General features: G+C 37.8%; 1 protein-coding gene across 1 annotated transcript in view; it reads right to left on the bottom strand.

The window, feature by feature from the left end:
• Positions 1-15,449, bottom strand: part of MYO9A (myosin IXA) — a 92,758-nt gene that overhangs the window by 33,061 nt on the left and 44,248 nt on the right. The window contains exons 12-18 of the mRNA XM_070953906.1: positions 14,265-14,386; positions 12,898-13,039; positions 11,495-11,690; positions 8,342-8,362; positions 6,348-6,455; positions 1,323-1,398; positions 1,019-1,159 (exon numbers count right to left, since the gene is read on the bottom strand). Coding sequence (XP_070810007.1) covers positions 1,019-1,159; positions 1,323-1,398; positions 6,348-6,455; positions 8,342-8,362; positions 11,495-11,690; positions 12,898-13,039; positions 14,265-14,386 — 806 coding nt within the window. The remainder of the gene's footprint in view (positions 1-1,018; positions 1,160-1,322; positions 1,399-6,347; positions 6,456-8,341; positions 8,363-11,494; positions 11,691-12,897; positions 13,040-14,264; positions 14,387-15,449) is intronic.

Genomic DNA, 15,449 nt, shown 5'->3' with positions numbered 1-15,449 from the left:
AGTTAACCCATTTATTTTAGTTGCCCATTTATTAAGGAAATTACACCATACAAGGGGATTTAGATGGTGAAAGTTATGACATGACGAGAAACTGTAGACAGATTTTGTTTCTTCCAATTTAAATCCTAAGAGATCAAACTTACATTAAAGGATTTTCTCTATGTTATTGGGCTTATCGGGGGCAGATTCTGAAGAGGAATGTTATGGGTACCTGAAGTAGCTCGTAAGCAGCTTCCATGTTCACTTGATAGTATCTCATGGAAGTTTAATCCACAACATTAATCTCTAGTGCACAGCTGAGCAACCAGCAGCCTTGAAGATGTTATTGGACTGCAACTCGGCTCACCCTCAATCTGTTCTGGTTAGGGCTTATAAAAGATGACATCTGGAGAGCCACATCTGGACCAGAGTTTCTCTAGCATTCCAAATGTATATATTAACCTCTTTTGCAGAACTCAGGGACTCTTACTGCTTTATAATTTTTTAAAAAAATCTGTTTTCAGATGCACCATCGATGTTCTTAGCAATATCAACTATCAACTGATCATTCTATGCCCCTGAGATACAGGTAGTCCCGCACTTACAACAGTTCGTTTAGTGACTGTTCGAAGTTACAGCGGCACTGAAAAAAGTGACTTAGGACCGATTTTCATACAACCGTTGCAGCATCCCCCATGATCAAAATCTAGATGTTGGCAAACTGACTCATATTTATGACGGTTGCACTATCCGGGGATCATGTGATCCCCTTTTGCGGCCTTCTGACAAACAACATCAATGGGGAAGCCAGATTCACTTATCAACTTAACAAAAGCAGTGCCTCCCTTTAACAACTGTGGCAAGAAAAGGGGGAAAACTCACTTAACAAGTGTCTCCCTTAGCAACATAAATTTTGGGCTCAAGTGTGGTCATAAGTCGAGGACTATCTGTACCGAGGACCCAACTTTTTTTACCCTCACTTGTCCTACATCTACCGTTATCCAAGCCACCTTTGGAACAAAGACAAACAGTCACTAACATGAGAATGCCGTGGGCACGCTCCAAAAGCTTGCTGCTAGTCGAATTCACAAATATCCCGTCTTTGTCAAGGAAACTGCTGGGGCTGGAGAGTCGGCTCTGTCTGAGGCCCATCCTGCTATTCCACACGCCGTAGGCATCGCTGAAATGTATGGAAGTTATACACTTTTACTTTTTTTTACTTTTCACAGAGAAAGGGAAAGAAAAATGTCAGTCATTGAAAAGGAGAAATGCATCAAACAGCACAGTCCTGGCATCGTAGCAGAGATGTCAAATTTCTTCAGCTGTCTGATGGATCCACTTACCGCTGGCTTTTCTCGTTAATCGTGTTAACTCCCTGCAGGTCGGAAAGGGGTGTCCTCGGCCGTTTCCGAGCAATACCTGTAGTAGCACATCAATTAAAAAAAAAAATGTAACGTTCCATTTTGCGCAAATGAAATTCACTGGATCACATTTGAAAAGGACTGTTGCAATGTAGGCTAAAAATGGAACATGCTGGGAACAGGGAGACAATAGGATTTTATTATGGGGTGAGGTGAAGTGATATATTTGACAGGCTTCTAAAAATAAAGGAAACCATTTTCTATTTGGTTGCCATTAAAAAAAAAAGACTTATAATTCTATATATGAGCCATATTTTAACTTGAAGATGCATATCCCTTTTTTCAGGGGCAAAAACCAAGGGGATTTTGTCAGTCAAGTCGCCTGGCATTAAAATCATTGGCTGTCATAATTAAGATATCAGTTTCTATGGAGATTCTCAGTCGTCCAGGTGATGATTGTCCCAAAGGTGCTTTTTCAAAAGGCAATTGGACTTTCTTGGTTTTTGATTGAAGACGTTTTGCTTCTCATCCGAGAAGCTTCTTCAGTTCTGATTGATGGTAGAGAATGGAAGGATTTATATTCCTTGCAGTCGGTCTTTAGCATTTTCACTCTTGCTTGCAGATGAAAAGCGAAATGTTTTCAAGCAAAAACCAAGAAAATTCAGTCTGAAAATTGTTTCACTCTCCCAATTACCTACATTTGTTAATCATCTGGGAAATACGACCATGTGACAGTAATAACTTTTTGCAAATTGAAGCCTCTGACTGCTGCAAACAGCAGCAATTTTTCTGGTGCCTTTTTTTTTTAATATGTTATGAATCATAGCTGCTGCATATCTTTAGCAACCAGAGTTTAACAAGGACATTTCGCTATTTTTGGTCTCTCCATTCCTGCCTGAAGCACAATCTCTATGGAGATCTGTTTGATCAATAACCGATAGAAGATTGCACTTATTCCAGTCTAAAAGCCTTTGTCCTTGGTTTAAAAATATTGCCCTCCGTGCTTTAGAACGGCTAATGCTTTTTTTATCATCTGAAAGTTCACACTACAAATATGAATGTTTTTGGTAATCGTTCTTCTGACCACAAAACCACAAGCTTCTATTCTAATTTTACCTCCAATGTGAATTCACTTCGTGGTTTTAAGAAAGCCTTGTTTCAAACTGTGGTCTTAAGTTTACTTCACCGGGTGAACAGCACTTCACATTCTTTTTAAAGTAATAAATTTTTATTGGAAGTTTCAAAACAGAAAGATAAAAAGCTAAGACAAAGTATGACAAATAATAAAAAAGAAAAGGTAAAAGTAAGAAATACAGAGAGAAAAAAAGGCGGAAGAGAAAAAGGAAGAATAGATAGATAGATCTGATATATAAATATAAAAAGAAATAAAAAATCCATAAAGGTGTCTGGAGAATTCAGAGGGCTAACACAGCCTCTGTCTGTAACTCTAAAGTAATTGTGTGTTTTCATGGGATCATGTAATAGCTGCCGAGAACAGCTGTGTGATTTGGAGAAAAGACAAGATTGCTATAAAGATTTCTAGACAACGATTATTGTAGCAGTGACACTTATCTATTCTTCTATGAATTACATGCTTAGAAAAAAACCCTCCCCCTCTACAATAACAATTACTGCTATTTTCAGGGTTTGTTGTTATAAGCGTATCCTGACATTAAAAAGTAGATTATAGTTTTGAGAATCAGTAAATTTCATACAGGTTTTTTTTTTTTTTTTTCCCTCAAAATAAATTAGCCAAGCTAAGCTAATATGTAAAATGGGACAGGACTTACAACTATCAACTGAAATGGATATTTTTTTTCCAGCCTTACTGGAACTATTGCTTATTTTTGACTACAAAGATCTGGAGAAGAAGAGCAAAATAAAACACTGAGACAGAGCTGTAACTGTTTTCTCAAGCTTTTCATTAGTAACAATTCCAACTGAAAAGTTACAAATCTGTCTGTGATCATCAAAAATGTGTTATTTCATGGATTCAACAAACTAAAACATTAGCTTTAAATCTTACTTTATTCATCTAAGTAAACCAACATGGTATTATTGTAATTCCTTTTTTTTTTTTTAGGAAGTACTCATTTACACCTCTTAAAATTAATACTTAATTTCATTTTTCTTTTGCAGCCTTTAAACCAACATGTATAATCTAATGCAGAGTTCCCCAACCTTTCTGGCTTGATGGACGGATGTGGGGGGGAGGGAGAGAGGGGATGGTCCCACACGGGTGAGTGGCAAGCGCACACACCTGTGTAGCTTCATTTGCGCAAACGGTTTTCACACACGCCCACCTTCACGTATACGAAGCATGTGTGTACATGCTTGCCCGCTGCTCGTGCAAGTGTGAATGCGTGTGCATGTGTGCGTTTCCATGGCCCGGTTGCAAACAGCTCATGGCCCAATAGTGGGCTGTAGTCCAGAGTTGGGGACCCCTGATCTAACGCATGAATAATACAGTTCATGCACATTTTAATGAAGGACATTATTAATAGGCTGTAAGAAAATTCAAAATCAGGAGGTAAAGGACAAATTATTTTATCAATCTGTGCCTATTAACTGGGAGTCAGAAACAAGAAGATCTCTGCAAATATTTTTGCTGGGTCCATTGACCTGAAATTGGTGGTGACATGAGATTATTCCAAAGTAATAAAAGCCTAAGCAAATCATAGATGTATTCAGAAGAACAAAGAGTAGCAACGTCTGAGATTATATCAATCATAATTTATTACATTATGCATTTACCCACATGGAAAGCCAAGTTTCTGTAATCTAGGAAGTAAATCAACTGTAAACCTCAAAGCTTGGCAGAAAACAGGTAATTTTACTTAACAGAGAAATGCAATGATTACATTAATAGCTTTGTAGTATCTGAATTTGTCTGGTCACTAGAGCCAACAATTTTAGAAAACCTGAGTATTGTATCAAAATCACTAAACTTCAGTGTAAGTACAAAAAAACAGAGAGTCAGCCAGCCAATATTTTATATAAAAACTACAGAATTCTGGTTGCCTGACCTCGAAAAAGGATGCTGTGGAATCAGCATAAGTAAAAAGCAACTGAAGAAGTGGTACCCTCCCAGCAACTCTCTTCCCTCTAAGCCTGCAGAATAAAAACCTTTACTGCACGGGCTGAGAGCTATGGTCAAAGCCACAGTTCAAATCTCACCAGGTTCAAGGTTGACTCAGCCTTCCGTCCTTCCGAGGTGGGTAAAATGAAGACCCAGATTGTTGGGGGCAATAGGCTGACTCTGCAAACGGCTTAGAGAGGCTGTAAAGCACTGTGAAGCGGTATATAAGTCTAAGTGCTATTGCTATTCCTTCTGGCCCCGAAAAAAACCTGATTAATGAGGTGACATTGCGATTTTTTTCAAGATTTTGAACAGCATGAAAAGTGATGAGTTTTCCATCTTGAACCCTAGAATTCAATGCTTAATTAGGAATAGACCTGGAGGATAAACAAGTACCGTTTCGGATTAAATACTGCACAACTTGTTAGATTTTGCTATCATACCATAAGGCAATAGCTACCAATGCTGATGCTTAGTTTACTTTCATAAATAGTTTGATCAGTAGCTATTTACCATAATGATAATTGGGTCTTTACATTTTATTTTCATTTTAAGCCATAACTAGACTGCTGGCTTCAAACTCTTTATGTTGGATTAGATGGACTTTTTATAGGGACTAGCAGACCAATTCTTATGCAGTTTTATTCAGACCTTTATTTGAATTAGAAACACAGCTAGAGAAGGTTATATAAACCCCCTAAAATTACTCTCCCAAATCACACCACCTGGTCCCCTTTCAAAAGCAAAGAAGTTCTCCTATGTATGTCAAGACTTACCATCTACATGATCTTCACACAGAGCACCCATCTTTGCAGGAGATGGCACTCCAGGATATATTCAAGATATACATGAGAGAGAGGCATTTTCTTTATTCATATATAAACAACGATATGTCATTTGCTACAAACCTGTATACTCAAAGAAGGGAAGCAATAACAGGCTTCCTGGGACAATTTGTTGAATTGTTGACCCCAAAAAATATCTGCATTTGTTCCTACAGGAAGAGTCAGGCACACTTTGGATATAAAATCTAGCTGCCCCTTTCTGAAGAGCAGTGATGAGGCATATGGTCATTCAAATGAAGTCATCTCGCCATGGCGTATGCAAAGCTGTTTAATGAGCAAGTTAGCATCATGGTACCCTTCGGCGGGCTCTCAATGTAGCTGTTACACTGAAACACCATGCGCTACTCTTTGTGGCAGAGGGGGTTATGTTTCATGCTGCTGGACCCCTTCTCCTCCCACAACAGGAATCCAGCCGTCATTAGTAACAAAGGCAAGGGGGGGCCTGGTTTTCATGCAGGACTAGTTCATTATGTAACAAACAGAAGTGAGGAGAAGGAAATGGAGACCAAGGGCATCTTTGCCATTCTCTAGAATGAAAGGAGTTCTCTGACAGCTTACCGGTTTCACGTAAGCTGCACTAAAGCCGTTAAATCCTAGGTAAATGTTATTGTATAAAAGGGGAGAAAAAAGGGAATGAAAATATGGTCAGAGTCTGCTATAAGATTCTGGATATATATATATATATAAAGATTTAATGCTTTTCAGCAAATTCTTCCTTCAGCATCTCCTTTGTTTACTCTAAAGGCCGCTGCTGCAGAAGAATTTTGAGCCAATCTCTGGGAAATCATCAATTGTTACTTTGACCATATGGTTCAAATGCTGTGGATGGGTTTGCGATTAAGGTACGGTTCAGGACATCGACAGCTAATCTCTAACGTTCACCTTGCCTAGAAAATCCTTGAATCTAAAACTACCTTCCAAATAAATGCTCTCTGGTTTATCGTTTCACACTGTTTAAGGTCTGCTGTGTTAGGTCGTTCTGAGCATGGCTGCCCACCCTGGCTAACACAGCCTGCTCCTGGTTTCCATTTCCTGCTGCGTGTGAGTGTCATGTCAGAGAGATGGTGGTATATGGCGCCTTACTGTACTTCTCCTCCTTGCATCTCTGTAGAATCTCTAAGCTCCTCTGATGAACTGGGTGATGGAGAAAGCTAAAACTATCCACATTTTTCAAAACAGCATCATCATGCCCTTCGGGAAGCAAAACAAAAACATGGAGAAAAGAGAAAGATTACATAAGCAGAAAACCAAGGAAGAGTCAAGAACAAGCGCGGACAATGCCTGACTGACGATGAGTGTTTCAAAACTCACGGCCCCATTTTGCCCGCTCAGTGCTTCAAGGAGTTCTGGTGAATGGACAAGGTGTGTTATTTATTGAAGAAATGTAAAGTAAACCCTAGACAAGGGGTGTCCAACTTTAAGGCCTGTGAGTTCTGGGAGTTAAAAGTCCACAAGTCTTAAAGTTGTCAAGGATGGACAACCCCGCCCTAGAATCTTTCATAATTTAAGTGCAGAAAAGGTAGCTGGAATGGCCTAGGCCAGAGGTCTTCAAACTTGGCAGCTTTAAGACTTGTGGACTTCAACTCCCAGAATATTCCTGCCATGTTTGGAGACCCCTGGCCTAGGCAGTTTTCATAAACAACAAACAACACTGAAAGTGCTGCAGATTATAACGTGCATTTTGTTCAAACTTAATATCCCTACCGTTTTAATCAAATATGTGCATATCATATATCCTGATGCTTGATTAGCTCAGATATAAATGCATCCATTTCTGGTGATCAAAACCAATTATGCATTTCCGCAGTGCTCCTTAACGCATGGAACTTTTAGCCACAAAGCCACAAACTTCCAATTCCAGATTAGTCTGCTCATTCTTGACTTGCAAGAATCATATTCAATGAGCTTATAATTCTGTACTGGAAAGGTCAAATTTTGCAACAGAGACATAAAATGTTAGACCAATTTAAGCCGTGTGCCTTATCTGCAAGAAATCCTTCAGATAGGACTGAAAAGAAGAGCCAATGCAGGCTGGGAAAAGTAGACCAAACGGTAGCCAGGGAAACAAAAGACTGAAATTCCTCCAGTACAGCTAATGTAAGACTAGCTTTTCAAATGGAAGTATATAATTCTCGCATATCTAAGGAGCAAAGCAGAAAGGGTTCCAACAGTGTAGGTGCTGTGCCTGTTATGAGCTTTGAAGGCGTTTATGTTGGCTATCTTGAACTCTACAAAGCTAGATATGGGTTGAGTCTGCCTTGAGTCTGCCCTGATTACCCCATAGTTTTCTTGGCAACGTTTTTGGAATTGGTTTGCCATTGCTACCCACTTCTAGGGGCTGAGACAGAGAGACTAGCACTAGCCCAAAGTCACCCAGCTGGTTTTGTGCCTAAGGCAGGACTAGTACTCAAGAGATGGTTTCTAGCCGTGTATTTTTAACCACTACACCAAACTGGCTCTTTCTGACACAATTATTGTAAATTTGTCCTGTATGTTTGAGAGATTATGTATTTCAAGATATCCTTCTTTAATTAATACCATTTGGAAATGGCAACTGATGGCACAAATTCCAACAGTTTTCTTTTTCTTGGTTAAATCACTAGCCAGATTCACACATCACTTGAAGTGACAAACTATAATGGGTAGAATACAAAACCCAATGAAGCCAGAAACAGCCATTTATGGTGTAGCGTGGACATAAATTCAGCTGTTGTGTCTTTGTAATGGAATAGATCTGTACTGGCAGAAACAGTGGAGCAGCACAAAAACAGCGCAGAAGAGAAAGACAAACCAAATTCCAAAGACAATAGTTGGTAGCATGATACTGACAAAACGCTGAAGACAAAAGATTTAAAAAGAAGATGATTCTAGATCAGAGACACCCCAGGAGTGCTAATCATGTCCAAACCTGTGATTTTTTTAAAAAAATATATAATTATAAATCTTGAAAGTTGGTGATTATGGAATTGATCATCTGACATTCATCTTGGAATTTGACTCTCTTATTTGAGAAATTATCATTAGATTTTCATGGATTGTTTCTTACTGAAAGTTTAATAAAATGTGGAAAAAATTACCTTTAGCTATCAAGGCACAACCTGCCAATATAATATATATATATTATTATTTACAAATTCAGTGGATTACGGACATTGCTGACAATAACGTATGACTGATTCTATATTCTCAGATTTGACCACAAATGCACATATAGAAAAAGGCTACTATAAGGACACAAGTACTTCGGAAGCAGCATTGCAAATGAATATTAACATTTCAACCCAAATCTGTTTTCACAACTGCACATTGAACAGCAACAAGAATAATATGAAAACCAGACATGGGCATGAGATACTTCCCATCTGTGGTCTGAATTACCTTAGGTAGATTTTAGAGGAGAATTCAAAAAAGCCTTGAGGCTTTTCAATTCACACAATCTTAAACCAGAAGGAGGACGAAGGGGAGAAATGTACAGTAAAAACAGCATATAGACTGTTCATATTGGAAGGCCAGAGGCAAGAACTGAAATCAAGTTATCTCAACTGTGCTTAGACCCCTCAGATAAACTTGATAAACAGATTTAATTTTACTTATTCACATAACTTCTATCAGTAACCAGACTTGGACTGTAAAATACACGTAATTCTCAACTAATAGATGCCAATTGCCAAGTGCCCGAATTTTAATCACGTGGCCATGGGGATGCTGGAATGTTCCTGAGAAAACCAGTCATAAATCAGAGGCTTTTTTCAGAGCCGTTGTAACTTCAAACGGTCACTAAACAAATGGTTGTAAGCCAAGGACGGCCTTCAATTTCTTTAAATAGTAGATGGGAGTGACATACTATCAAACATTATGCACCGATCTTAACATTTCCGTACATGGGCAATGATATATATATATAAGTATATACGCTGTATACAAAACCATCTATTTAAAGAGCTGCTGGTTCCTAGGAGGAAAAACCCTGCAGAAGGGCTATTTTTTAACGGAGAAGATGCATGCACATCGTTAACAATTCCTTTACATTTCGATAACACATTTATAGAATGTCCACTTACAAATCCGATATCAAACATACGGATTCTAGAAGGAAGAGAACTTTCAAAGGAAAAGTAGCAGGCAAGGAAAGCATTAGGGAAAAAAAAGGAATTCTTTGCCTCTTCTGTATTGATAACTATCTCCTTTCTAAAATTATTTTTCTTTCCTAAAGCTACTTTCATCAATATATATTTTGGTATTAGAGTTTATATATAAAGATTAAAAAAAGAAGTTTTTAGCATAAGAAAACCATAGGAGAGGAGCATAACTGCCAAGTTCTTTTGTGCTCAAGACAATAATTAGTAAGTGACAATTCACATTTTAAAGAGCACATCCAGTATTTTTTTCCTTATGAAACAACATAGTATCTATTCACTGGAACTCTGAATCTAAACAGGTCTATTTCCCTGTATTGCATCATTAGATAAAATCGGAACAAACTTTATTGTAACCAGTGTCAAAAAGAAAAATAAAACATAAGAGAGAAAGGAAAAATGTCTACCATAAAACTTATATCCTTTTTTGCTACTTTACATCCCTTCGTTTGGTGCATGTGACAATAAGAAAAACAAAAAACAAAATGGAGGAAGTAAATAACTTTGTGGCATACAATATTTAGCAAGGAATTTGCCTTGCTAAACCTGCAGATACACTGATTGATTCTGTATGGCTTCAAAGCAAATCCTTGCAACTTATGCTGAAATATCTGTATCCATTAGCAACAGATGAAGGCACCATCCTCTGAACTCATGTCAAAAATAAGAATTTGGAATTAATTGGCTGGGGAATCATTAGTACTTTCTACTAATGAGAGACAGAGATGGGAGATCTGGGCCAACTCTTGAAACTCCTGAGAATCAGGTTTTGTTTCTCATATGGCATTTTTCTTACCACAATTCTTGTTAAGAGAACACAGCTACAAAACATGAATGCCATTACTTGTAAGGAAGAAACTCAAGTGTTACTACTTGGACCCACACCAAGAAATTTGGGTCAGTTTCAATTTCCCAACAAATCCTCACAACAAAAAAGCTACATTTCCTGTATATATTTAGAGAGAGAAAGTGCACATGGATTTATCCAGATGTGAAAGTAGAGCAAAGCTCTTATTCTTGATTTTTGAGCCCCCAGATCCCTCTGCCACAAAGCTTTTCTGGTACAATGGTTTCTTAAACATGACTGGCAAACAATACATCCTTGCAAGAACTGAAACTTATTAAAAAGAGCACCAGATGTTCATGCAAGAACTATTTACTCTGTTTCTAAACTAACAGCTGCTAGACTTTATTACATACATTTATAAGCATACTCGCAAAATTTGTATTCTATGAAGTTTATGGAAATGCCAAAGATTTATTTGAAACATTCTCTTTTGTGTAAATGTTTACATATTCTAACCGTATAACGCAAAGGGAGTTCTGTGCATCCTGTGTGATCCTCTCCAAATGCCAATTTTTAAAACAAATACATTTGTTTCAAACTAGATTTCAGCTTTGAAAAAAAAAAAAAAAACACCATTGCTTACCAATTTGCTTACATAGCAGAAAATACTATTTGAACCTTAAGAAAACCATCCTAAATTATTGATAAAATTAACTTTCTCACCAGCATTCATCTAATCAAAAAACTGTCTATTTGGGGCTACAAATTGGCTTTTTAAAGAGTACAAATAGAGTTTTCTAGAAAGCTTGAGAAAGGATATAGCTATACTCAAGTTCACAGTAGCCAGCAAACTTTCTAGGAAACAGTAAACAAATAATAGGTAGAAACAAAACAAACAATTGGCTCTTCTAATAGTAATAAATAAACAACCAATTCAAGCCAACTAACACCCTAATGGATTAAATCTAACACATCACTGTTCAAGATCTTAAAACAAACTCTGCACATTGTACTGCCAACAAAAACAAAAACGACACTCAAAAAATCACCCTGAATATTTACGATCTTAAATTTTTATACTTTATAACACGTTTTTTTCTTTTTCTTATGCCAAAATCTTTGGAATCTTTTTAACATATATTTTAAAGATTCTTTTGGCTATTTCTTAAAGAGGCAGACTGGAAAACAGAAGCTGTTAAAAAAAATGCAGCATCTATAAAGGATCCAAGAAGGATAGCCGCTTTTGAGAGCAGAGTACAATGTTTATTTATTCAATTTATACGCCGCCCATCTTGTTTGACACGTACCAGTTTTCTTCTCAATGTACTTCTGCCCAGCAGCTCTAAAGGCAACCACAGCTCTGAAGAACGCTCTGAGGACAGCCCAGCGAAACACCGAAACGGGATCAATCCCTATCATTCCACAGATAAAGGCACTCTTGCTGCTCCTAAGGAGGGCAACAATGTCAGGTCGCATATGATCTGTATTTTTCTCCCGGAAGTCCTGATGAGAAAGAAGAAGAGAAGCAGAGCTTAGCATGGTCTTTCCTTAACTATTTTAAATAGTATTTTCAGAATTTTTTAAAAAAATTTCTTAGACTATCGTACTATCTTGGAATGTCCCACAAGATAGTCCCACAAGTCTCCTCATCGGAATTGTTCAAATAGTAAGCTGGTTTGATCTTGCCTGATTTTTTTTTAACACTTAGAATTGGAAGAGGTAATTCGGGTCACTGAATTAAATTGTCTACTTTATCCTGAAATCTGCTTTTAAAGCTTCCCAACAGATACCTCTTCATCCTCTGCTTGGACATACCCAATGAAGAGTGGCCTCGAAACACAAAAGGGGCAACATGTAAATTTAATAAATAAATAACGAAAATGAAGGAGACCATCACTTTCCTTAAATGGTGACTCTTGAGATCTAAACTCATTCAAGATCAGTAGTATTCTCTCGGTATGTCACTATCAAGCTCCTGTGTCTTCAACCAATTCTTATAATTGTGCGGTGGTCAAATACAAGCTTTGCAGGAAAAAGGTTCAGATTCTGCCATCTCCAGATTGGAAGAAGGAGGTGTGCTCTTGCTACTGCAGATAGGTTCAACTAAGATCCTAGATTTTCTAGCCATATCTTCCCATTCTTGTCAATGGTGAAATTCAATTTTTTTTACTACCGGTTCTGTGGGCGTAGCTTAGTGGGCGTGGTGTGGCTTGGTGGGCGTGGCAGGGGAAGGATACTGCAAAATCCCCATTCCCTCCCCATTCCAGGGGAAGGATATTACAAAATCTCCATTCCCACCCCACACTGGGGCCAGCCAGAGGTGGTATTTGCCGGTTCTCCGAACTACTCAAAATTTCCGCTACCGGTTCTCCAGAACCTGTCAGAACCTCCTGGATTTCACCCGAGTCTCATTCAAACCAATAAAATAAGGACAAGCAATCAAATATAGTGTTAAACAGGAAATAAAGTAGGACAGTGTTTCTCAATCTCAGTCACTTTAATATGTCTGTATTTCGACTCCCAGATGGAGAATTCTGGGAGTTGAAGCCCTCATTTCTTGACTTAAAAGGACCAAGGTTGAGAAATACTGAAGTAGCAGAAAGACGAGTGATATTGAATAAAGTGTATTTTATACATTTCATGTATTAATCAAGGGAATTAATATACATATATTTTAAAATAAATTGTTAGCAGAGATGAAGTTACAGACCTTCACACCATATTTAACTTTCCCGGCATAGTGTTTTATGATAAAAGCAGGTTCCATTACAGCAGGAAATTCTATGTAGAGATTCCCTTCATGCTGACGCTTAAACTTGTCTAGTAACGTCTGATTGGTTGCTTGTGGGAAACTAAAATAAAAGAAGAACATTAATGTTTTTGCTGATACATAACCAAGCTGTCATAAAAAGGGGCATATTCATCTGAAAGTTCAAATTTCAGATACTCTATTCTGGTCTTAAATTTATTAGTATTTTGAAAAAATGTTATTTACAACACTACACTAAATAATATTTTTTTATAGAGAGTAACATGTCTTCATGAATTAAACTAATTTTATTCCCAAATCTAACTAGGGAATATAATTTTCCATGAAAAAACAAGAACATGATTCCAAGATAATATCACTTCAGCCACTACACAAGTGGTCTTCTAATATTTGGTGCCAACTTTGTAGACATTTGTATAAATTGAACACAATTTTATTATAAAGAAAAAAAAATCCCTGAGACCTCTCGCTGCTAGCAAGTGAAAAAAGAATGCATTTATTCAAACTATTTTTTTTTTTACAATTGTAACTTATTGATTTTTAACTCAGTATTTTCCGGGGGGCGGGGGGGGGGGGGGGGGCTCATTTCCCACTAGTCCTCACCAGTGTTTCTCAATCTTGGCAATTTTAAGACGTATGGACTTCATTTCCCAGAATTCTCCAGTCAATGTTTTAAAGTAGCCAAGGGTGAGAAATACTAGTCTATACCCATAACCTCATAAATGTCCCACTCCAGCCAGCTGTGTTATTCAGGCATCTTTATAATGTGACATGGTGGTGCTGGGGAAAATCTCCATTAGTTTCATCTTTGGTTCTATCAAGGAAAGAGTCAAATGATGTTTAAGTTTCACGAAGGAACAGTGAATTGCTACTTATTTAATTACTGAATTTATGTTGTTTTATGGCATTTTTAAAAAATCTCCAGCACAAACATAGTAAGGCCAATCCTTGGATGCTATGTATTTTGAGTTGGTGTAGGAAATGCCATGTCTATTTCATCTTGGCAATTATATGTAGTTGGAAAAATCCAGCTCAACAAGTTATAACATACTTGTTATAGTAAGCCGGTACCCAGAGATGAAACAATTCACGTTAAAATGTGTTGTCATAGCTCTGAACTGTCCTATAAAGGTAAACAAACGATCCTGCTCTCACACCATACAATTAGTCTGGTCATATGAATCTGCCTGTCTTACCATAGAGATACCTTTCAAACCTGTGAAGGTTTCTTATTTTATTTTCTCCTTTTATGCTGTTACTCACTTCCAACATCTGATAACTACAAAGCTGGGAGGGAGCAGACTCACTTGCTTTCTTCATCCAGTAGATGGAGCAACCCTGTGGGCTTTTTACTGATGAGGTTTATACAGCCAGAGTTGTCGATATAGTCTATGTTATGCCAGCTGATGCCTTCCAGTCTGTATTCCTCCTGGTGTTTGGGGGAAAAACAAATGAAATCTAAAATCCAAGGAACGGTAAAGAAACTAGTCACAGACCTTTTGAACCTCCAGGTCACATAAATTCAGATCTGGTATTGGAAGCCCTCCTCATGTATTCATGAGGAGGGCTTATGAAGGTATTCATGTACCGTCATATGTACCCTTTCATTGTCTGACCCATATTTCTATATAACTGCAGACCATAGGTTAATTGCTGCTATTAGTTGACTAACATCGTAATTTAGTCAATAGACTCAATTGTCCATGTGTCCAGTTTGACAATTTTAAGACCGGTGAACTTCAACTGCTGGCTGTGGAATTCTGGGAGTTGAAGTCTATGAGACTTAAAGTTGGTGAAGTTGGACACCCTGGCATTAATCCATCTCTCATTGGGTAGCTCATCATATGGAAAAACTTGCCAATGGGAAGCCCTTGGCTGTTCCAAATGTAACCATGTGATCTTTGGATTTCAAGTTGCCCGTCCATATTCTATGCAGGGAAAAATCGGGCCACGTACTTTTAAGACTGAGCAGGCCTATATTTGAAGGCCATTCAATGATATGACTGTGGCATGTGCTATTGACTTTGAAGCCAAGCAGAAGATGTGGAAAATACTTTCTTGGCCCGGTTATAGGAATTTCTGGGAGGAGAGACATAATAATAATGTATTCCCATTTCAAGGTAGCCAGGAAATAGGAATCTTGGAATGTAATTTAATGCAATTGGGCTATTATAATATAATCCTGAAAGCCTATCACAGTCCCTCTTACTTCAAGCACAATCTAACACAATCAAGATAGGTCTGTTTTAAATCTTTTTCTCACTGTTTCTTTTTTTCTCAGGACTCAAAGATCCTTTCTCTATTGGCTTGGCGTTCTCCTCCTTCTTCTCTGAGTCAACCCAACATTCCTTCATATAATGGGAGACATTTAATTATGTGGGCATCTTTGGAAAACTAAGTTGCCCAAGAATGCAAGGCCCCACATGTCCCTCAGTGGTCTTGCTGACTGTTTCATTTTCCAAAGGGCTGAAGAAACAAAAGATATAGGATCT

Source organism: Pituophis catenifer, unplaced genomic scaffold (genome assembly GCF_029215685.1).
Source record: "Pituophis catenifer annectens isolate HBS135680 unplaced genomic scaffold, rPitCat1.0.hap2 SCAF_14, whole genome shotgun sequence".
NCBI classification, from domain to species: domain Eukaryota; kingdom Metazoa; phylum Chordata; class Lepidosauria; order Squamata; family Colubridae; genus Pituophis; species Pituophis catenifer.
Note: the sequence above shows the minus strand (reverse complement) of the source record. Positions and strands in the feature narration are given on the sequence as shown.